Here is a 22,895-nt window from a genome sequence, read left to right on the forward strand (position 1 = left end):
CAGTTGAACCTGAACACCAATCAAAATGATGTATGGTCATATATCTGGGGCTCAAATATTTTTACAAGAAAAAGAGCATATCTTAGCCTGCAGGGATCATATCCAGCTTCTCCTTTCTTTAAATGGTTATGGAAATCAAAGGCGCAAAATAAGCACAAGTTCTTCTTCTAGCTGTCGCTAAAGGACATATTGAACACCAGGAATCTGCTTCGAAGAAACAACATGTATCTGGAGTCCTATCTTTGTGTGCTTTATGTTGAGAACTTAGAGGAACACATTTCTCACTTGTTCTTTGATTGTCCCTTTAGTCAAGCGTGTTGGCTGTATTTCGACATTCATTGGGATACTTCCTGACATGTTCATCAGGGCAAGAGAGCAATTTGGGTCAGTTATCTTCAGGGAGGTAATCATTGTTGCGACTTGGATGATATGGTGTCATAAGAATAGCATCATTTTTTACGGTGGCTCCCTCTCCTTTGCTCGTTGGAGAAGTTGCTTTGTGGATGAACTTCAAGCGGTTACCTTAAGGGTCAAACCGCAGTTTCGGGAGAAGATCAGGATTTGGTTGCGTAGCCTCTTGTAATTTTTTCATTTCTCCCATGGGCCTAGTGCCTTGTAAAATGTACACATATCTTTTTCCTATATATATAAAAAATAGGGGTAGGGCCTCCCTTGCCATTTCCCTAAAAAAACATCTTCCTGCATCGCTCTCAATCGTCTAAAAATCGGACCAACACAGTTTCTATTTCTGAGAACAGCGCATTCGGTGCCCCGGCAACTCCCCCCCCCCACCACTATGGGTACTTTTACGAATTCAATATGAACGTTAGTAGCACCGTCATTAGATCACTCATATTTCACATATTCTTGATTTACTTTGAATATTTCATATTTAAATATGTTGTAATTTGCCTAAATTTCTAACACCCTCTTACATAAGCAAATCTCATCTGCAAAAAGGCATGTGAGAGGAGGACAAGTATGAAAGATGCACCTGCGCACAAATACAAGGAGAAAGATGCAATGCACACCAAGGAGATCTCCTGGTCAGTGCAACCATTTGATCGGCGCTTGTTACTTTGGGAAAAAAATGAGGTGGGCTAAGGATATTAATTGCTTGTTACTTTGCACGGTCTTTCTGACGAAACAACATGAATCAAGTCGCTTGGTAAGCTTATTGCGTCGTTTGCATCGTCACATGCACTGCAGGCCTTCTTTCGTACCAATCTGTCTTAGTCACGGCCCATGGGCATGCTGAATGCAGGGTCACGCCTAGGCAACCATCCACGCGTACGGAGAAGCGGCCGTTTTGGCACCTATAGCTTGTAGCTGCTGAGTAGGGCACAACCGCACAACTATAGATTAAACGTGCATTTTGGCCCCCCTGGATCTTGTGGTTTGCTGTTGCATTGCTCCATATATTAAACATGACAGGCACATTTTGGCCCCCCTGGATCTTGTGGTTTGCTGTTGCATTGCTCCATATATTAAACATGACAGGCACGAGCACAAGACCAAAACACAGCATTTTGGTCTCGCAGAGATTGAATGATGTGTTTTTCCTTAATTTTTCCAACCTTCATATATATGAAATTTCCGCAGTCGTGCCTGTCATGGTCCAAACAGATCCTTTACATTTGCCGTTCGCTCTAGGCATCTGGCCTCTCTCTGTGTCTCCCATTCTGTTCAAATTTAATTTACGTTTACCGGTCTTAATTAGCAAACTTAAAAAAAAAATTTCTTTTTGAACAATGCAAAGCATGTCACATCTTCTCTCTCGAAAAAAAGGATTAACAGCTATTTTTTGAACAATACTACCAATCTATATGAATGTGCTCCAACAAGCTATAGCCCTTTGTGATTTCGCTTTAAAAATAGCATGCAGGCGGTATGCCTTTTTCATGTGGCCAACTAAACCTAATATCTGGCTTCAATAATGCAACATTAGATATCTTCTGAGCTTTGAATTGAAGATATGATAGCTAGGTTTTGATTGATTTTAGGTTGTGTATATGCCCATTTGTTGTAACCAACGAGAGTTTCTCAAGGTTAAAGCCCACTCCTTAACTAGATGAGTCAGGTTGCTTGTTAGTTTCAACTTGCTTTTAGGTCTCTTTCTCTTGACGAGCTCTTGACCCCTTTTCCTACAGGATTGGAGGTGGAAGAAAGAAGGTGACCTGGTGAACAAATGTGGCTTTGTAGTCTTTTGTCTCCATGCGTTTATTAGGTAGATAGAGATTAGCTCAAGCATCACTGTGTGTAGTAGGTAACCACCAATGTTTGTCTGTGTGGAAAAACGTAATGCTAAGCAAATTCACAGTTAGTGACTGATTCAATTCATGAGACAATGCAATCAACGAGAATTAAGTATGGCATGCATGTACGAGCTTCTCTCTCTCTAGCTTGGTGATCGACTTATTAGCAGGCATGAGTCGTAGTACTAGTAGGGTGTTCTTCGGTAATACGTTTTTTCTTAACCGTACTCTCAGCTATATCGATATGCCTTATTCGCGATGGGTTTGGTTATCTATAACTTTGTCCAGAATATTTGTCCATTCTCTGTTTGTTGATGACGAGCATCCAAATTGTCCAGGATGATTGAACAAATTACTAGGTGACGCATCTTCATCAGTTCGTCACGGTTGGCAAGACCACCAGATCAAGAGAAGCGTTAATTGATTAAATAAACATATTGCCATATTGGTCCAGTTGATCTATAAATGTAGATAAAAAAAGTGTATAGAATAATTGCTAACTAAAATCTATCACAACCGGATAAATATAAGTACGCATCTATATGAGTATTACGTTAGAATTTCTAATACTCATGTGTCTCTAACCTGTGCGGGAGCATGAATACCAAAAGATTTGTTAACATGAGTATTAGAATTATTAACAAAAGAGAGAGATGGGCAACAAGGTAAGCAATTTTGATTATTAGTTATGGACAATAATTTTTTCATGAATTTCTAATACTCATGTGTCTCTAACCTGTGCGGAGCATGAATATGAATTGATGGACTAGTTTTACTAATCAATTGTATGTGGTATGTGTCCTATATTAATTTTGTGGACCGTGCTATAGTTTGACTACTAGAGTCTATGCTGTTGTCTATTTGTAGATGTACACCTCTTGCACGCATCTTGTATTTATACTATACTAGCCACAATGCTCTTGCGTTGCGACGGGAAAACATGTTCCTATCAATCATGTTGCGGCATGAAAAAAAAATGAATAGACGATGTAATACGAAACAACACCGTACGTCATCTAAACATTAAATTTTCAGAAACCTTGAGAAGAGGGCGCCGCAGGTGGGATTGGAGGGAGGGGAGGTGCTGCCGCTAGCTCGGCAGCTCGGCTCCAGCACACGATGGATTCGTTAAGGGCATAACCCTAGGCATCACTAGCGGTAGCCTACTCGGGCATCCTGCACATCCTGGGTGGCGACGGCGGTCCGGCCTGACCGATCCATCTACCCAGCACCGTGGGATGCGTGGCCGCCTCTTGTGACCCACGCAAATGCCTACAGCGGTCTCGGTGGCCTAGTGCACGGCGTGGTCGCTCACACAGCGACGAGCGGTAGCAGGGAGGTGCAGTGCCATCAACGGCAAGCGAGCTAATAGCCCCATGCTAATTTTATTGGTTTCTATCTGACAATTCGGTTTCTTAGGGTTTATAAATTTTCTTTTATGATCTTATATCGTGTTCGAATATTGATCAGTTTGTGTTCTTTCTTTGTCCGTATACAACTCGTCTTCTTGTGTGTTAGGATATTGATGATTTGTGTTCCACTTCTGGAGGATCGACTTCTAGTATCGGTCTCTTTAGTACCGGACGCCCAACTGGTATCGTTGGTCGGTACTAAATGGCACGTCATCTAGTACCGGTCAGCCCAACTGGTACTAAGGGCATGATTGGTTGCTCCGGTCCGGACCGTCCAGAACGGACCGGTTGTTCTGGATCGTGGGAGACGGAATAGAGTGATACAGGGAGGTTTGTTTGGTTGCATTTTGCTGTCGGCCTGAATCATGCGAGGTTGTGTTTGGTTGTTCTGGTTGTATCGCTCTCGTGTACGACAGGAGTCACTAGATTGTGTTTGGTACATAGAACAGGATGAGATCGGAGCACCCTAGCACCATATTGGTGAGGTTACCAACAAAGATGATGAACATGAGATGTTTTAATATTACAAAGGCTGATCTCGTGCTTGACTACTTCCAAAGATAATAGACTAGTAGTAGGAGTACAATAATAATTATAAATTGTAGCCCGGCTACGATATGGAGCCAACTAACTTCAGTTGCCGTGTTTTTTGAACCGTCAGTCGCTTCTTTGATATCGACATCTCCGTCACCAGTGCACTCTAGAAAAGATGCAATTGCCTCCTCTTTCGAACTAAAACTCTTGTAGCAACAGTTTGGATAACCGGTGACTTGCTGATGACAGGTTACCCAAGTTGCATACACTCCAGGTTTCCTACCACGGTACACAACGTACCAAGCCATTGTGCCTTAGGAAGAAAATGAAACTTGATTCAATTGCAAAGGTAGATGAATGATAAAAGAAAATGTGGAAATTAAACTATTGGCCTCAGATTTTATTTGCATCTTCTCTTAACCTTGAGCTTGGAGCATCAGTGACACTAGATGAATAGCAGACCACAAATAGTAAGACAATGGCAACAGAAACAGCATGTCATTGGCAACAGAATGACAAGTATGACAACAGCACAACCAGAAAAAACCAAGAACAAGTAGTACCAAAGAGGTCGACAACAAAAACAATATGACAGAAGCATGACAGGTTACCCAATTTGCAACAGAGGCAACAGAAACCATCCTAGGACTGCCAACAGAAATAGCAACCTTTGAGCAACCATCCCAGGACAACATCTGAGAAACAACAGAAGTTTGGAGAAGCAGTACCAAGGGATAGGTGGCAACAACATCAAATTGCTTGGGTAACCAATATAGGTAACTCCATATGCATAATATCCAATTTGCATAGGTATATGTTTGGTAATAGCAAGTCTGATATGGTAAGTTATAAAAAAAATTGCAAAAGAAGACCAGAAACAGTAGCATATTGGCAACAGAAATAACAGGAGTGCCAACAGAAAGAGCAGTACCAAGGGATAGGTGCAACAACATCAAATTGGTCAGGTAACCAAGACAGGTAACCCCATATGCATATTATCCAATATGCATATGTATGGGCGTGATTGGTTGCAAAGGTCCCACCGTCCGCTGCATGACCCCGAAGCATCCCGTGCACTCTCGCAGGAGTGACACAAGATGAAAATAAGACCAAAAACAGTACCACAATGGCAACAGGAACAGCAGCAATGTCACCAGAAATAACAGTGCCACCAGAACATGGACAATAACTTAGCAACAGCACAATGGTAAGTAAGGAGCATGCAGTACTAGTTGGCAACAACAATAGCAAGATCAATGTCATGGTCCCTCACAAGCTCAAGGTCATATGATGCTACCCATTTACTTTTAATTGGGCAAATAAGTGTGTCATCATAGGCATTTTGTCTTACCTTAAATAACATAAGTAACCATCAAGGCAGAAGGAAGCAACCAACACATAGGAAATGCTGAAAAGATGGACTTACCAGGTATCCAGAAGCAGTAGCAGGTCTTAATAACAAGAACAATGGCATAGTCAGTCAGAAGCTCAAGGTCATGTGATGGTACCCATGGGGAAAATAATTTATCATGAACAGCCCAACTAGAAAAAAAGAACAAGTAGCAAGTCTGATATGCTAAGTTACAAAAGAATTGGCCTCAGATGTTATTTTCATCTTCCCTTGACCCTGAGCTTGGAGCATCAGTGACACAAGACCAAAATAAGACCAAAAACAGTAGCACAATGGCAACAGGAACTATAGCACAGTCAACACAAAAAACAACAGTAGCACAACATGGACAACAGCTCAGGAACAACACAACCATAAGCAACAAGAATCACAAGATCAATGTCATAGTCCCTCACAAGCTCAAGGTCATCTGATGATACCCATATACTTCTAATTGGGCAAATAAGTTTGTCATCATAGGCATTTTTTCTTACCTTAAATAACAAAAGTAACCATCAAGGCAGAAGGAAGCAACCATCATATAGGAAAGGATGAAAATAAGATGGACTTACCATGTAGCAGTTCTTAAGAAGAAGAACAAGAACAACATATGCATCGATGAATTCAGAACATGTATCCAAGATGAAAGACTTGGCATCCATCACATTGACCAGGTGTAGGTGTTCATGTTTACACACCCAACAGATCCCTCCAAATCACCTTTAGCAGATGGAACCATGTAGCCTATGCTATACAAAAATATTTGCAGCATTGCAAATATCCCAAATGGTGTCTCTACCCTCACCATCAGTGGTTAGTGCTAACCCAAAATGTCAGACTACAGCATAGGCAAGCAAAATATCACATAACAGTCCTTAACCACCTAGAGGAAGTTAGATTGGCTCAGGTAGGTCCTAAGCCAAAGGATCCTATGGGCTTCACTCATCTGAACAAAGCATAGGCCTTCTGCTTTATTCTTCAGCAAGTACACAAGTGCAAACATCAACGCCTCCTGTGAGTACCCAGGACAGGACATGACACAACCATAGAGATCTGCATGGACCTCATTGTGCTGAGGAGCTTTCAGGGCTTCTGCAACAGAGGCAACAGCAACAGTCATACCATGCATCAGCTGGTATTCTTCCTCACCCAACTTCCTCCTTTTACCACCTCTCCCTTCCTTATCATCAGAACTCTTAGAGGTGTCCAGCCCATTGGAGCCTACATTTTTCTTACCAGAATCACCCTCATTCCCATCTAAATTAATTGTCTCTGTTGCAAGATCCCCCCCCTCAAGGTGTCCAAGGTCAGTAGGTACACCTAAAGGTTCATTGGAACCCATGGCAAACCTACCAGTAGCCTGACTAGACCCAAAAATGGCCTCCATTTGGACATAGTTCTCAATTGGGGTGTTCAAGAACTTGGCATCAGCAGGATGATCCTAGTTGGGCAAAAGGTTGTGCAACAGTTAGAGATAAGGGTAGCTATTAATCATAACAGTGAGGTATATGTAAGCTGTGGCCTAACCTTAGTCTGCCCTATCAGATGCTCCTCCTCAAGGACTATCATATGATGGTCCTCATTCCAGAGAGCACCACTGAGGTCCTTGAGCCTAGCAATCTTAACCCACCTCTGTCTCCACTTGCGTAGGTGGTTATAAATTTGGTTGGTGGTAACATTCACCTCAGCAAAATCAGAAACCATCCTAGCAACTTGCCTAACATGCACTTCCTTGAAGCCTTTGTTAGTTTTGACCCCTTGCCCAACCAGATCATGAAACCTCCTAAGCATGAAGGCTGACTGAACAGTGGTCCATTGCATTGGCCCCCCAGGCTGGGCTCCATTGGGTGGAGGGGCTGCTGGGAACACTTCCTCCACAGCAGCCACCCCACCCTCGGCCCCTGCCTCATTGACAACACCAACCACATCCTCACCCATCACAGCCATGTCCTAACCATCATACCATAACAAAAACAAACACCAAAGCACTTAGAAATCAAACATGAAAGTAAGTACTGCATGCAAATATCATACCAAGTTGTATTGTTCATGATTGCAGTTACACATCATAGCAAAGTACCAAGGTCTCAAACCATATTACAAATTCATCAATGCTAGTTAACAGTACATGACCCCAAATACTTAAGTGCAATTAAACTCTAGAAGATCCCCTATTCTGCCACATTTGTGCAGCCCATGCATCCCTTTGCTGTGCCCAGGTTCCATTATCAGCACTATGTTCTGGCTCAGGGGGGGTATCAGTGGAGTTAGGAGTCCAAGCAGCTTCAGTGGGAACATGTTCATCTTGTCCATGCCTAAGTATCCAATTGTGCAGAATACAACAGGCAAGAACCAACTTAACTTGGGTTTTGTAAGGATGGAAAGGCTTGTTATCAAGGATTCTGAATCTATTCTTTAAAGCACCAAAGGCCCTCTCTACTGTCACCCTAAGGGAAGAATGCCTCAGGTTAAACAACTCTCTTTGATTTTGTGGCCTATTTGAACCAAACTCCCTCAAGTGGTACCTTGTACCACTATATGGCGGCAGGAACCCAGGCCTGGCTGCATATCCAGCATCCACAAGATAGAATTTCCCTAGACAATGTAACAAATGGAGATGATTTATCAGTTTAGTGTGTGCAAGTATTGTTGCCATGTGTGTATGTGAGTTATGGTACCTTGTGGGACTGTAAGACCATCTGCCCTTTCAAGAGCATCTGATAAAATCAGAGCATCATGTGCAGATCCCTCCCAACCAGCAAGCACATATGTGAACCTTAGATCAAAGTCCACTGCTGCAAGTACATTCTGAGTGATGGTGTGCTTCCTGCCTCTAAAGGCAGCTTGCATCTTCAAAGGCACTCTAGCTAAGACATGTGTCCCATCAATTACTCCTATGCAATCCTAAAAATAAAAAGCCATATTAACAGGTTGGTACCATATTGGTCAGGTCAATTGGGTTGCAATTAGGAAAGGGCCACCAACCTTGAAATATGGGTTCCATCTCCTGCTGCCAAGGATCCTAGGATGGACACTAGTGGATGCTGGAACAATCAACTCATTTCTCAACTCACCAACTGCATACAAGACTTGATGAAAGAACCTACTAATAGTTTCAGGTGACCTCCTAAATGTCATGTTAATGACCCTGAACCTTTGGTTGTGTCCCACTACATGCAAGAACATTGCTACCTGTTCTTCAACAGTGGCATGGATGCTATCCACAACCAACTCTCTAGACCTAAACAGGTCACACAGTTGGAAAAAAGGTGCCCTTCTCATTCTTAGCAGGTTGACACAATGCACATCATCAGATTCATAAATGAATCTGAGGTTGCTATTCCTCTCTCTGTCCCTCTCTGCCATGGGACCATAGGTAATAGATCGAGCATCCTCACTTCTCCTTCTAAACCACAAGAAAAACCAAGCAGCAACAGCAGCAACAAGAGCAGCCGCAGCTCGGCGCCTACCTTGGAAGTCCATGTCTAACAATACAATGCAGTGTTCATTAGAGCTCAGTATACAAAAACTTGGGGTCATGTTGTTAACCAAGCAAACATTCTGAACTACATTTTATCCTAGACGCGGCTGCCACACCCGAAGGTGCTCCTCCGGCGGCAAGGAATCATCATCGACCTAGGCACTTTGCTCAGCTAACTAGGGGCTCATTGGTTGCAAAGCAGTAAGCCATGATTTCAGGATTCAAGAAATCAGATCCACAAATATACACAACAACCTTAGATGCGCATAAGAACGAACATAGGGTTCATCAAAACCATATATGCAGATGCACAAACAACATAGGGTGGATGAAAACCAACCAAGATGTACCGTCGCAGGACCGGCGGAGGCACAGGGTGCCGCCGGAGGACCCCGACCCACACAAGAACCGAACAAAAATTCAGATCGACCTCTACACATGTGAGAACCATAGATCTGCATCACAAAAAGTACCTACGGTTCATCACAACCTTAAATCCACAAAAGGAGCGCACGAATCTGACAGAAGAATAGCCTAGGGTTCATCGACACCAACCAAAAAAATACGAATCGACAGATCAGCGGGGGAGAGGGGATCAAGCAGCGTAAAGAGGAGGGGGAGATGTACCGTCGCAGCACCGCCGGGGGCACAGGGCACTGCCAGAGTACCTCGAGCCACCGGCGAACCGAGGTCGAACAGGAGGAGGAAGAGGAGAAGGCGCACCGGGGAGGAGGGGAGCGAAGAAAATGGCGCGAGGATGGGAGGTCACCGTAACCTCCCGCGCCTTTAGCCCCGATACGGCGCCATCTCCCGCCCTCCGCCGAAATCTTCCCGCCAGCACCGCGCCATCCCGGCTCGCGAGAGAAGGTGCCCTCTGGACGGATGGGGCGATGCGGGATGGAGTGAGGGAAAGGAACGGGGGGATGCGCCGTTTCAGTTCCGGGAGGCAAACCGAACACGCGACAGTGCACGGGATGCTTCGGGGTCATGCAGCGGACGGTGGGACGCGGGCAACCAATCACGCCCTAAATACGCCATTTAGTACCGCTCGATAACACCAACCGGTACTAAATTGCGAGCCACATCACGCTGTTGCGGATGGCAGTTTAGTACCAGTTGGTTTTACTGACCGGTATTAAAATTTATTCCCTTTCTTTTTTTTACCCTTTTGTTTTAATTCATATTCATATCCGACGGAGTTTTTACTAATAATATTACGTTAATATATCAACTCATTCAAATCATTAACACTCAATAGTTCGTACATCAATACTTAAGGTCTTAGAGAGAACAAGTTCAAGTCCATGCATGCTACATATTTAATAATTCTCTTCGTTTATGTAGATATGCCACATAGCTTAAGTATCCAATCATAAAGCCTAGAACTTCATCAATATAAGCTAGAGCATGAATTAGTGCACTCTCTAGCGCTTCACAAGGACGGCCACATGCACTACCATAAATCTCGAACAATGGAGACGACGTCAACTGTAATGGCCTATAGAAAGTGAGATGAGCCTGGAGCTTGAAATCTCTGGTGCGATCGGGTTTCCATCGGTGTAACTATGATTCAACACATCCAAGACTTGAGCTAGAATCACATGAAAGCTCATTGCCACCAAGGTTTGACCAAAGACATCCTAAAAGAAGAGAATAACGTGATGAAATTTAAAAGATGTAACATATTTAAAGATAAAAGGATGATTAGATATGTTCCATACCATGTCATATTGATTCAGCTGACAAAGCCTCTCAGTAGTCCTAGTCACATTGCTCTCTCCCTCCTCGAGCACCTTTATTCAAAAATATGAGAAGTCTGGCACAAAGTACCCATGATCCTTAAGCTGTTGTAGGCAGGCCTCCACGATGGTCCTTTCAAACCCTACCTGGTGCTAATTGACCCCATGCGGTAATCGAAACCATCGGGATAGGCTGTCCTCGTACTCTCATCCAGTTGGCCTGTGTTTCTCGAACAGGAACTTGAAAAGAGATTTTTACTCATTTAAAATTTCGTGGATCAACTATCTCAGAAGTGAATTCCTAAAGGATGATTGGGAATTGCTCCTTTGCTTCGATCATCTTTGCCAAAATTTCGTGGATCAACTATCTCGGAAGTGAATTCCTAAAGGACGATTGGGAATTGCTCCTTTGCTTCGATCGTCTTTTGGCAAGTCAATGACGCGATTAGGGAAGTGAATTCCTGAAGGACGAGCCAATGGTGGCTCCTCAAAAATGTAGTGTCCACGACCACCACCACCATGGCGGCCACCTCCACCACGGCGAGAACAACTTCCACTTGCCATAGTTAGCCCAAACTATCCAAATAAAATTGGGATAAGATAATTTGCCACCATTTTTCTTAACTAGTCAAGTTTTCCACCAATAATACATTATCATATACGCACATCATATACATTGAAATAAATCTAGACCATCATTTCATAGCCATCCACAATTCTATCATAATGCTACCCGTGAATATCTACATGTCCTCTAAGAGATATAGACTTATGCCATAATTGTATAAAAAAATAATAGTATCTCAAAATTATCGAAAAAAAGAAAAACTAACTGGGGTGGGCGCGCGGGGGAGGTGGGGGAGGGTTCCATACCACGGTCGGTACTAAAGTTGCCAAAATGGCGGGAGCCCCGCCTCCAGTAGTTTCCTTTCGTGCGCGCAATGTCTTTTGTTTTATTATTTTTATGACTATAAAATGTTGTCATCGTGATATTAACTAAATACATTACACATGAAAATGTTTAATTGTAATATAATATTCCGATAATTATGACAAGGTTGTCACATGTATATATATGAAATAGTAGAGATAAAAATTCAAACATCGATCGTCCGCATCATGGCCATTAATCCTCATGACATATGTAGAGTATTAACTAGAGTAAATTATATATATGAAATAGTAGAGATAAAATTCATCGTACATATTAAGTCTTACATAAATAAGATATTTAGAATAAAAATTCATCATACCAATCCTAAAATAATGGTACAAGATGAGATCTACGAGTCCACCTATTTTGGCTGAATATCATAAAGAAATCTTGAAATAATTGTCCAAACGACTTTTGGAGCAAGTGCCATATTTTCATAATAGAAGTATGGTGGTCCAATAGCCTGAACTGTTCACTGAGCATGGTCCATTTTGGCAATCCAAAACCAACCATAAGTTTATGGGTCAAGGTCAATGAACAAATCTCTGCCTGAACCGACTATTGGCCACCATACTTCTATTATGAAAATCTGGCTCCAAAAAAGTGTTTGGAAAACTATTTCAAGATTCTTATATGATATTCAGCCAGAGTTTGTAGACTCAAAGTTCTTCTATTCTCTAGTATTGGAGGAGCGGAAGTGTTACATCCATTGCCGGTCCATCTGCATCATATTACATGAAAAATGTACATAGAACTTCGTATTAGATAAAGAACTTGATCAATATTAGGTAGAGAAAAGATAGAGTAAATGTGTTTATAATATTTAGTCCTCACTCTAAAAAACTCTCCATTCTCCTCGTTCTAAAAGATCAACAACTACTCCATTTGTAACATAAAACTCATTCTAAAAAACTCTCCATTCTCCTCACTCTAAAAAACTCTCCATTCTCCTCATTCTAAAAGATCAAAAAGCTAGTACTTATGACCAGAGGAGGGAGAATGAAGTTGCTAACCGGTCTAGTAAAGAAGCTGGTTGAGTGAAGAAAAATGAAGCCCGAGCAAATGGTTGAGCTAGCTCGGGTAGGAAGCTAAGGAAGCGCTCATTTATAGAGCAAATGGTTGACATTAGTAGTGGCTGGTAGTTTCAACCAGTACTAAATGGTTTCAATTAGTACCGGTTGATGCTACCAGCTGGTACTAAATGGCATTCTCACCATTTAGTAACGGTTGAAGCCACAAGCCGGTACTAAATGGCTCCATGGAAAATCTAGTTGTTGGCCACGCGGTCCACATGCCGCCATTTAGTACCGGCTAAGGCAGTTCCAAACTGGTACTACAGGAACTCCATGGCACTGTGCGTAACGATCAGTACTGACGCCGTGCGTTAGTATCGGACAAAAAGGCGTCCGGTATTAACGCGTTGGATGAATGCTCAGTTTTCCAGTAGTGTTCTTCCCGTATCCGGGACAGTATCTTGTGAACAACCACGAGGCGTGACCCACCTATCAGCCTTATTAAGTTGGACCAAACTAAAATTTTGAGCACTCGATAAAGATTGTTGGAGATGTCCTAAAGGATGATAGAATTAAGCATATGCTATTTTACAAGTATAATATGTCTTATAAATTGAGGTTTTTTCTCTACCTTCATAATGTTTCTAAACGGATAATGTTACTCTCACATGCAAATAGATCATATTAAATTGACACGTCTAAGAAGTCTTAACTTGCAAGCAAATAAACTATGACGCTAGAAATATCTAAGAAATATATCCGCGTAAATCACTACACAGCCTGCTGGTGAAAAGACTACGTATATATGTGCCACGATTAGCTATAGTGTACACATCTTTTACTTGAGGCTAGAAGAAAGATTCGTGTTAGGTTCTCATCCATATAGATCGAGCAAATTTAAGCTAAATTCTAGTGAAGTGTAATATATGTGCGTGCCCTTCACCCAGTCATGTATAAGTTTTTTTTTTGCAAGTACAATTAATCCACGAGATTCCCCGTCTGCATGCAGCACCATCATGTATTGATCGATCTGACGATCGCCAATGCCGAGTTGACCACAGAATTTTTTTTAAAAAAATGGAGATTATTAATTAGTTGGTCGGATAGCGTGCTTGTGATGTGAGCTACCATATATAGAATTACTCAGGGCCTGTTTGGCAACCAGCTGTTAAACTTTAACACCCGTCACATCGGATGTTTGGATGCTAATTAGGAGTATTAAATATAGGCTAATTACAAAACTAATTGCACAGATGGAGTATAATTCACGAGACGAATCTATTAAGCCTAATTAGTCCATGATTTTGACAATGTGGTGCTACAGTAACCATTTGCTAATGATGGATTAATTAGGCTTAATAGATTCGTCTCGCGAATTAACACAGGGTTCTGCAATTAGTTTTATAATTAGCTCATGTTTAGTTCTCCTAATTATCATCCGAACACCCGATGTGACACTGTTAAAGTTTAACACCTCGTATCCAAACACCCCCTCAATCAAATGCTATGATTACAGATACATTCGTGAAATAGCGCGAAATGCCGAGTTGTCCCCAGCCGTTTCCTTTGAAATGGGGCTGCTAAATTACATTACTTTTGAATTTTCTCAGACAGCTGATGGCACACTAGTGCTAGTTAATGCGACCTTCCTCTAACTGGTCTTGCATGAGAAATTGTACGCGCGCGGTTGCCGTGTAAGCAACTTTCTCTTCGTTCAACTATGTAGTATTTGAATGGATATAAATAAAAACCTATCTAGACTTCTGTCTATATTTGATCTCCGGTGTTTATATTCAAAATCTGAGGGCTAAATGTATCATCCCCCACACGCTAGGCACGTCATCAGTTCTTGACTTTCAGAGAGCAGGTTTAATCCGGCACGTACGTGTGTTCCCAATGCAAATTTATCAAGAGCATGAGAGGATGCATGAACTTTGTTAAAATTACAGAACGGCACTGCTAGTGCCCGGACGTCTGATAGGAATTTTTCCATCGGACGCTCCGCAACATCAAAATAAAGCATCTGCAACATCAGAAATCTACAGTTGCAACATTGAAAAATATGCGAAAAAATGACTACGTCGTTCGACTCTGGGATAGAAAATTCCCGCCGCAACATGAACACTATGTTTCATGCAACATCCACTGTGAAACATGCGGAAATAATAGTTACAACATCGATGCTTAACTATTGGAACATATATCGAGCCGTTCGATTTTAAAAAAAAAATTGGACGTATGTTGTATAGCATTACCGATTACTCCCTCCATCCCAGATTACTGTTCGTTTTGGTTTTTCTAGATTCATAGGTTTTGCTATGCACCTAGATATATGGTATGTCTAGATACATAGTAAAAGTCATGTATCTAGAAAAACTAAAATGAATAGTAATTTGGGACAGAGGGAGTACGATTCGTTCGTGTACCTAGCACCCACCACTCCTATATAAATGGCAAAATAAGCGATTTGGTCCCTCAACTTTATCCCAAGGGTCGAATTAATCCCTCAATTTTCAGATCGGTCAATTTAGTCTGTCAACTTTTATTTTTATCAAAATCACCCTTGTACTAATGTGGCACTCCATACTTGTTTGAAACTAATGCAAAATATCCTTTCTACCCTTGACTCTTTCTTCCCTCCTCAATTTCCATTACAGTGAGGTCCAGCACTTTTAAAAGCTCCGTCATTTCGTTCTGTTTAACACTAGCAGACCTTTACCATGTCGAGCAAGACCGGTACTAAAGCCCCCTCTTTAGTACGAATTACCAGTACTGGTACTAAAAAGGGGTTAGCAACCGGTAGTAAAAGCGTTTTCTCTGATAGTGTCGAGACCTTATTGTTGCAGCAAGCTGATCTGTTCCCTTAGGCATAATTTGGCTGAGCCCATCGGTCATAGCAAAAACACGTACATGAACACATCAGCCGTGATGGTATGAGGCATGGAGAACAACTCTTTGTGATCTGCAATGATATAAAAGTAAAACAAAACAAGCAAAGAGCCTTACGAATTGTGAACCATCTAATTCGATCAGAGCTGCGGATCGAGTTGCAGAGAAGAATGATCATTTTAGTTGAGGATTTCAGCCGATGGCTATTGGCTTGTGAAGAGGAAGTCAAGGTAAAAAAGAGTTTTCATATTATTCTCATGCTAAAATGGAGCACCACATCATCCATAAGAATAAGGGCGAATTTGAAAAAAAAAAAGAAAAGTTGAAATTTAAGGGGTGAACTTGACCTCGGAATGCCTATTTTGCCTATATAAATCCACCCCGTGTGGCCGTGTCATGTCCCCAGATCAAAAACCAAAGCAAGTGCTCCCCTCCCCCCCCTCCCCCCCCACCCCACACACACACACCTCTCGCGCGTGCGCGCCCGCGCATACTCGCAGCATGGTCAAGGAAGGGACCACCGACGGCAGCGGTGCCCGGCGCGGGCACGGCGGCGAGGTGACGATCACGGCCGTGACGACGGTAGCGCCGGCGCTGCCGGTGCAGGAGCACCGCCTGGCGCTGTCGAACCTGGACCTCATCCTGCCGCCCATCGACGTCGGCGTCTTCTTCTGCTACGCGGACCCCGGCGGCAGCAGCGGCGCCGCCACCGTGCTCAAGGCGGCGCTGGCCAAGACGCTGGTGGCGTACTACCCGCTGGCCGGGGAGGTGGTGGCCAACGCGGCGGGCGAGCCGGAGCTGCTGTGCAGCGGCCGCGGGGTGGACGTCGCGGAGGCCAGCGCCGGCGACGGCACCGACATGCGGGACCTGCGGCTTGGCCTGCCCGACGAGAGCGTCGAGCAGCTCGTGCCCAAGAAGAAGGCCGGCGTCATGGCCGTGCAGGTTCGATCGATTCATATATCTTCCATTCTCTACCAAAAAAAAACTAAAATACACCAAGCGAATCATCATCGATCGATAGGATACCACAATCTAGTAACATGCACGTACGGCTATTGTTTCAAGCATGCACAAAACTACTTGTAAGAATAGAACTCGACGGTGGTTATGTAACCGTCTGATCGTGGTGAAAAAAGCTGCAGCAAGATCGGGTTCGGGTGGCTCAGCTGTAGACCGGCCGTGCACGATGACTTGCATTGGTAGATGAAGCATGCAAATTGATAGTAACCATGCAAGTGTTTCACCTACGAGAACGCAGGGCTGCTGACAAAGAGAAAATCTACACGAGAAATTAACTGACGTGGCAAGGATGTACGTGCATGCATGCAGACATGCAGTACACCTGCCAACCTGTACGGCTACAGAATTTTATGGATCACCAACACGTACGCACGAAGATCTCCATTTCGACCCAAACTTCACCTAAGATTCGTTTCAAAAAAAAACTTCACCTAAGGTAAAAAGGTGATCTCTAACAGCTTTTTGGATAGATTCCATGTGGCAGTCAGCTACTTCAATCATATAGTGTGTCGTATATCCACCTCCAACCACACATTTTTTTTAGCAGTATGTCATGCCATCACTTCATGAAGTGTCCGCTCTGCATGGAAACCTTCTTTTCCTTATGATCACGACAATGTAATTTTCTAGTTTGCATTGGTACGTATGCCACTTTCATGCTTCATCAACCATCCTACCAAGTTTTAAATATTTGCATTCCAAGACTTTACATGTGTTCGTACACACTGCTACGTAATTTTTCTTTTTAGTGAGCTAATCAATTATTTCAGTAATTCTAGGTCATTCCGATTGGCTTTTAGTAGTAGCGTAGGATTGTCCACGGTGCGCAAAACATTTTCTGACTATGGCTAACTAGACTAACTTATGGACTTATCGCTTATGGCCAAGAAAAACGACGCTACAGCTCCGTATGTAATTTTTTTAAAGACCAGAACTCCGTATGTATTATGGCTAACCAGAACCTGTGTACGTATTATGTATAATAACTTGGTCAAGTCTCTTGGTCCAGTCAAGTTAGACTCACAATCCAGCGTGCGTTTAGATTACACGTATTATTCATCATGCTCTGCACCCATAAAAATTGTAGAGAACAAAACCTTATGTAACCATATTAAGTTTTTACTGATGACATTTTTTGTGGAAGCCTCCAAAAGCATCCTACTTTTGATAAAGACTACTGCAATATATAAGACGCCTTATTTGGTGGGATTCTTAATAAGTGACATTTGAGGTGGTTATTTACAATTTTGCCTGTAATAACTTAGTTAACCTTAACAGAGAGATCTGAGGTACAAAGATGTAGTATCCGACTAATTTCTTATGGACTGTTGCGAGTGCTACAAAAACGTACTACTAGCTACTACTACAAGCCTATAATCATGACGTCATCATTCCTAGCTAGCACATGCACGCGCAGGTGACCAAGTTCGGGTGCGGCGGCATCGTCGTCGGCTGCACCTTCGACCACCGCGTCTGCGACGCCTACTCCTTCAACATGTTCCTCGTCGCGTGGGCCGCGGCCGCCCGGGGCGGCCCCGCACCGCCGGCCCCGTCCTTCCGCCGCTCATTCCTGGCGCCTCGTCAACCAGCGCCACCGTGCACGGGCACCCTCGCCGACCGCCTCTTCGTCCCAGTCAGCCTCGCGCCGGCCCTGCCGGACACCGCCGCCGCCAACCGCATCTACCGCGTGTCCGCCGCAGACGTGGCGGCGCTGCAGGCCGCGGCGGGGCCGGGGCGCACGAAGCTGGAGGCGTTCACGGCGCACCTGTGGGGGCTCCACGCCCGTGCGGCCTCGCGCCGCCGGATCGGGTCGTGCTGCATGGGCGTGGTCGTCGACGGGCGCACCCGCCTCCGCGGCGGCGACGGCGCCATGGGCACCTACTTCGGCAACGTGCTGAGCATCCCCTACGGCGTCATGGGCGCCGGCGCCCTCCGCGGCGCGGCGCTGGCCGACGTGGCGGGCGACGTGCACCGGTGGGTGGCGGAGGCCGCGACGGGGGAGCACTTCCGCGAGCTGGTGGACTGGGTGGAGGCGCGGCGGCCCGAGCCGACGGTGGCGAGGGCGTACCTGGGCCGCGGCGAGGGCGGCGAGGGCGCGACGGCGTGCGTGGTGTCGTCGGGGATGCGGCTCCCCATCGGTGAGGTGGACTTCGGGTGGGGCCGGCCGGCGTTCGCGTCGTACCACTTCCCGTGGCCCGGCGGCGCCGGGTACGTTATGCCGATGCCGAGCGCGCGCGGGGACGGCGACTGGGTGGTGTACGTGCACGTGGCACCGGAGGTGGTGGAGGCCATGGAGGAGGAGCCAACGGTGTTCAGGGCGCTGGACAGTGGCTACATGTTCGGGTGAAGTGTCTGCTGGCCGCCGGTCGGATGGGAATGAAAATGCTGGAACGAGATGGCGCCATCGTGAGTGACATCGTTGCGTGTCTCTTGTTCGTGTTTTACGTTGCTTTGGGCTCCATCCCTGTACGTGTGTGCTGTGTAATGTGTACCTACGTGCCGTGGTGTTTACGTGGAACCACACGCGGCCGGGGACAGTAAAGAACAGAAGACAGAACTACTGCTGTAATAAGTGTGGTATACTGGTAGTGGTATATATCACATTACCTGATCATCAATGGGAGTATCGTGTAAGTATCTGATGATGACTGATGAGGCAATGATAAAGCATTCACACGAATACATTGTGGACTCAATTTATCTTTTTGCCACCGCGTGGCTCCTCCTCGGGACGGCTCGGGCGGAACACCAGCGTCCAGCGCCGCCTCCCCTCCTCGCCGTCACCCGAGCGGCCGCCGAAACCCGTGCGGCCACAGGGAAGGCGGCGGCAGGGCTCCACCACCCTCGTCCTCTCCTTTCCTCCCCCTTGTGCTCTCTTTGGTGGTGATCATGGCGGCGGCGGCCATGGCTGCGGCAGTTGTCGCCGGCCGTCCGCGACCGGATCCGCCTAGGGTCTGGCTAGATCCGCACCCTCGGCCGCCGGATCTGCTTCCCCAGGGCCTCGACGTGCTGGGGATTTGTGGCGGCTGCTGCTTCTTGCGGCGGCGACGGCGGGGCCCTGCTTCGGCGGCGCGTGCGTCGGGCGCACGCTTGGCCCGGCTACGGTGGCGCCAGCGGTAGGTGCGTGGTGTTACCCGGCATGGGCGGCGTGGCTCGGCTATAGCGGCCGGTGCGAGGTGCCTCGACTGCGGCAGTGTCCGTGGCTGCCGCGCGCAGCTTCACCCAGCGGCTCCATGGTGATGTGGCTGGGGCTGCGATCGGGGCCTGCGGCGGCTAGTCGCTCCAGTGGCGTTGCGGCCTACCCCTGCTGCGGACGGGCTCCTAGGTGCCGGCGTCTGTTCGATCTGGCGCGGCGGGCGGGCTCCAAGGTGCTGAGCAGCGGTGTGTCGGTGGCACCGTGGTGGCGTGGCCGACAACGGTTTGCTTGGGCGTATGCCAACGTTGCCGTGGTGGTGTTGTTGGCTGCGGCTGTGCGGAGGCTCACCGGTAGCGTCATGGTAGTGGGGTTGGTGGTGCCGGTCATCTCTTTGCACCATGGTGACGATGCGGGTGAAAACCCATCCCTCCTTAGGATGGCATCGATGGTGCCATTGGCGTCATGTCCTTACAGAAGGCGACGTCGGGCATCTCTGGCACAGACCTTAGCTCCTGTCTAGGGCCAAACAACTAGGATGCCGATCTTCCCTATCGGATGAGGTGGGTGAAAACCCAACCCAGTTTGAGCTGGCATCGGTGGCGTCTTTAGCGTCATGATCTTCTTGAAGGCGATGTCAGGCAATTCCAGCAAGGTGGCTTGCTTCAGCGATGGTTGCTGCCGAGCAGGCGTTTTCTTTCTTTTCCTTTCTTTCTCTTTCCTTTAAAAAAAATAGGATTCAATCTGTGGCGTTGGCTATGTGGTGGCTCGTGTCGATGTTCCAATCCGACTGGGCAGAGTTCGTGGAGGCTCAAGTCAATATCCCAATCTGATCGAGCGGAGTTTTTCATTGAGGCTCATGTCGATGTCCCAATCCAACCGGGCAGAGTTGAGTAGACCTGATCATGGGTTGCCCGACCCGACAAACCTGACCCGACCCACCCAAAAAAACCGATCCGATCTGACCATGTGACGGGTCGGGCGCGGGCAAAAATTTTTAACCTAGAAAAAAAAAACCTGACCCAACCCGAAAATTGCACACAAAAACCCGAACCTGACCTGACCCAACCATGTGACGGGTCGAACGCGGGCCAAAAATTTCGACCCGACAACCCGAAAGAACCCTACCCGACCCGACAAATGATCAGGTCTGGAGTTGAGAGAGATCCGATTGATGTCACAATTCAACCGGTCGATGTTGTGTGGTTAAGTTGAGTTTGAGTTGTGCGTTGGCGTGGTACGGCGCATGTTGATATCCTAATCCAACCTGCTAGTGTTATTTTTTTTTGTTTGCCTAGTATGAGCTTATTCTTCTTTTTGGCAGCTCTCCTGTTTCGTTTAAAAAAGATAAAGCATACACACCAGAGCGATCGAACTTGGTGGACTGAAAACCACATGGGCGCACGCGAATTCTGCTTTACTTCGGCCGGCAGGACAGCGGCAGCATGGTGCGTGGCACCGCACCGCAACGGTATGTGGCGCGGTGGTGGCTGGGCGCGCGTGGGCAAGCAGGGCGGCAGCGAGATCGTGCTGCGCGGTCACGCGTGTGCTCAGCTCCAGCACGACCGCCTCGGCATTCAACCGTGGTCCGCAGCCCGTAGGCACGGCAGGCAGCACTGGTGGTGGTGCGGCCGCGTGGAGCAAAGCGATGGCCGATGGGAAAAGGCAGCCCAAAATCTGCGGATTTCTGTGCCGGCAGGTAGGTAGAACTTAGAAGGGCTAGGGAGGGATCTGATTGGCATCTCCTGGACTACAGCCATTTGGGCCTCGATTATTCAGTCGGGTTGAACCATCTGAGGCCTTTGGGTTTGGATCGCAAAGTATTTTACTCATAGTTTTGCAAAATACATACTTTGGTTTGAAAAGTCAAGATGTATGGAATATGGATGCAATCAACCTTGCAGTTTATAATATAGTGATATTGGTAAAACTGTCCTGTTTTCTGAAATTTATGAGCTCTCACTTAGGACATTTGCTAATAACTCATGTGGCCTGTGATATGTAAAACGATGTCTTTTTCATAACACCACAACATATTTCAATTACCCGAGTGTTTTCCTAAAATGGCTAAATGGAGTATTCTTCTTATTCTTATCTTTTTCCTCAACTGATAAGTTTTTTTATTTTAATTTAGACAATACTCAAGGAGGAAAATGAAATAGAAACCAAGAATTCTCAACCAATGTTTCCCAACAAAATAAAACCGTTGGCCACTAAGCAAATAACACATAAAAACGTTGGCTATTTAAGGAAGTTCTAAAAATGACCAATAACTGTTGTCATCCGTAAAAGAATATTTGGGAAATGCTGTAAATCCAGTACTGTACACTTAATCCGTTCTCCAAAGAAATGTTGTATCGGTATTTGGCTTCTGGTTAAAGAAGATTTACTTGTTCTTAACCGACAAATTGGGTCGTAGCATACTTACAAGTTACTACCCGCCCTGTACTATAAGTTTTTTTTAAAAAAAAGGCAATAGTCCTAAAGTTTCAGGGTTCGTTTTAATTTACACAGAACTAAATGGATTCCGTCGGTCCCAAATAAAATCGCATGATTTGAACATATACATACTCTGCAAAATGTGAGTTTGGAAAGTTCTCTGAGCACACTTGCAAACCAACGCCAAAGGTGTGCGCGAGTGGCCAACATAGGTACCCGTTAAGCACTCACTGGAGCCGTTGGATGGGATATCGAGGCTGTCCGTCGTTGGTTCACCTAACCTCTGTGCGTGACAATCTGCGTGCGCGAGCGAGCACCGCGCGACGATCAGCCGATCTCAGATGACATGATTGACAGTGAGAGATCGAACGGGCGAGCTAGGCGCCTAGGCTTTTTGGCCCATCTCTGTCCGATCGTCCTAGGCGGATCAACGTGTAGTGGATGCCGCACACATTGTTCGTGGGCTTTGGCTCCTACTACGATCGCACGAACACGATTGCAGCTGAAAGATGCAGCGAATAATATATGCCCAGTATCTCGCACGAATTTGGTTGGTACGCAGTAGCGATCGAGAGAGTGCGTGTACTCACACTCCATCCGTTGAAAGCTGCAAGACCCATAATCTCGTACTATTGGAGTCGTCAGGGGAACTATGA

The 22,895-nt window shown here is 45.7% G+C and overlaps 1 protein-coding gene across 1 annotated transcript; it reads left to right on the forward strand.

Moving 5' to 3' along the window:
• The first annotated feature begins 16,104 nt into the window (after positions 1–16,104).
• LOC101763472 (hydroxycinnamoyltransferase 2) lies at positions 16,105–20,468 on the forward strand. Its single transcript, XM_004978169.3, has 2 exons — positions 16,105–16,589; positions 18,085–20,468. Exons 1-2 carry the CDS (start codon positions 16,149–16,151, stop codon positions 19,012–19,014), a joined length of 1,371 nt encoding a protein of 456 aa, XP_004978226.1. The 5' UTR covers positions 16,105–16,148; the 3' UTR covers positions 19,015–20,468.
• The last annotated feature ends 2,427 nt before the right edge of the window (positions 20,469–22,895 follow it).

This window comes from Setaria italica, chromosome VII (assembly GCF_000263155.2).
Source record: "Setaria italica strain Yugu1 chromosome VII, Setaria_italica_v2.0, whole genome shotgun sequence".
NCBI lineage: Eukaryota > Viridiplantae > Streptophyta > Magnoliopsida > Poales > Poaceae > Setaria > Setaria italica.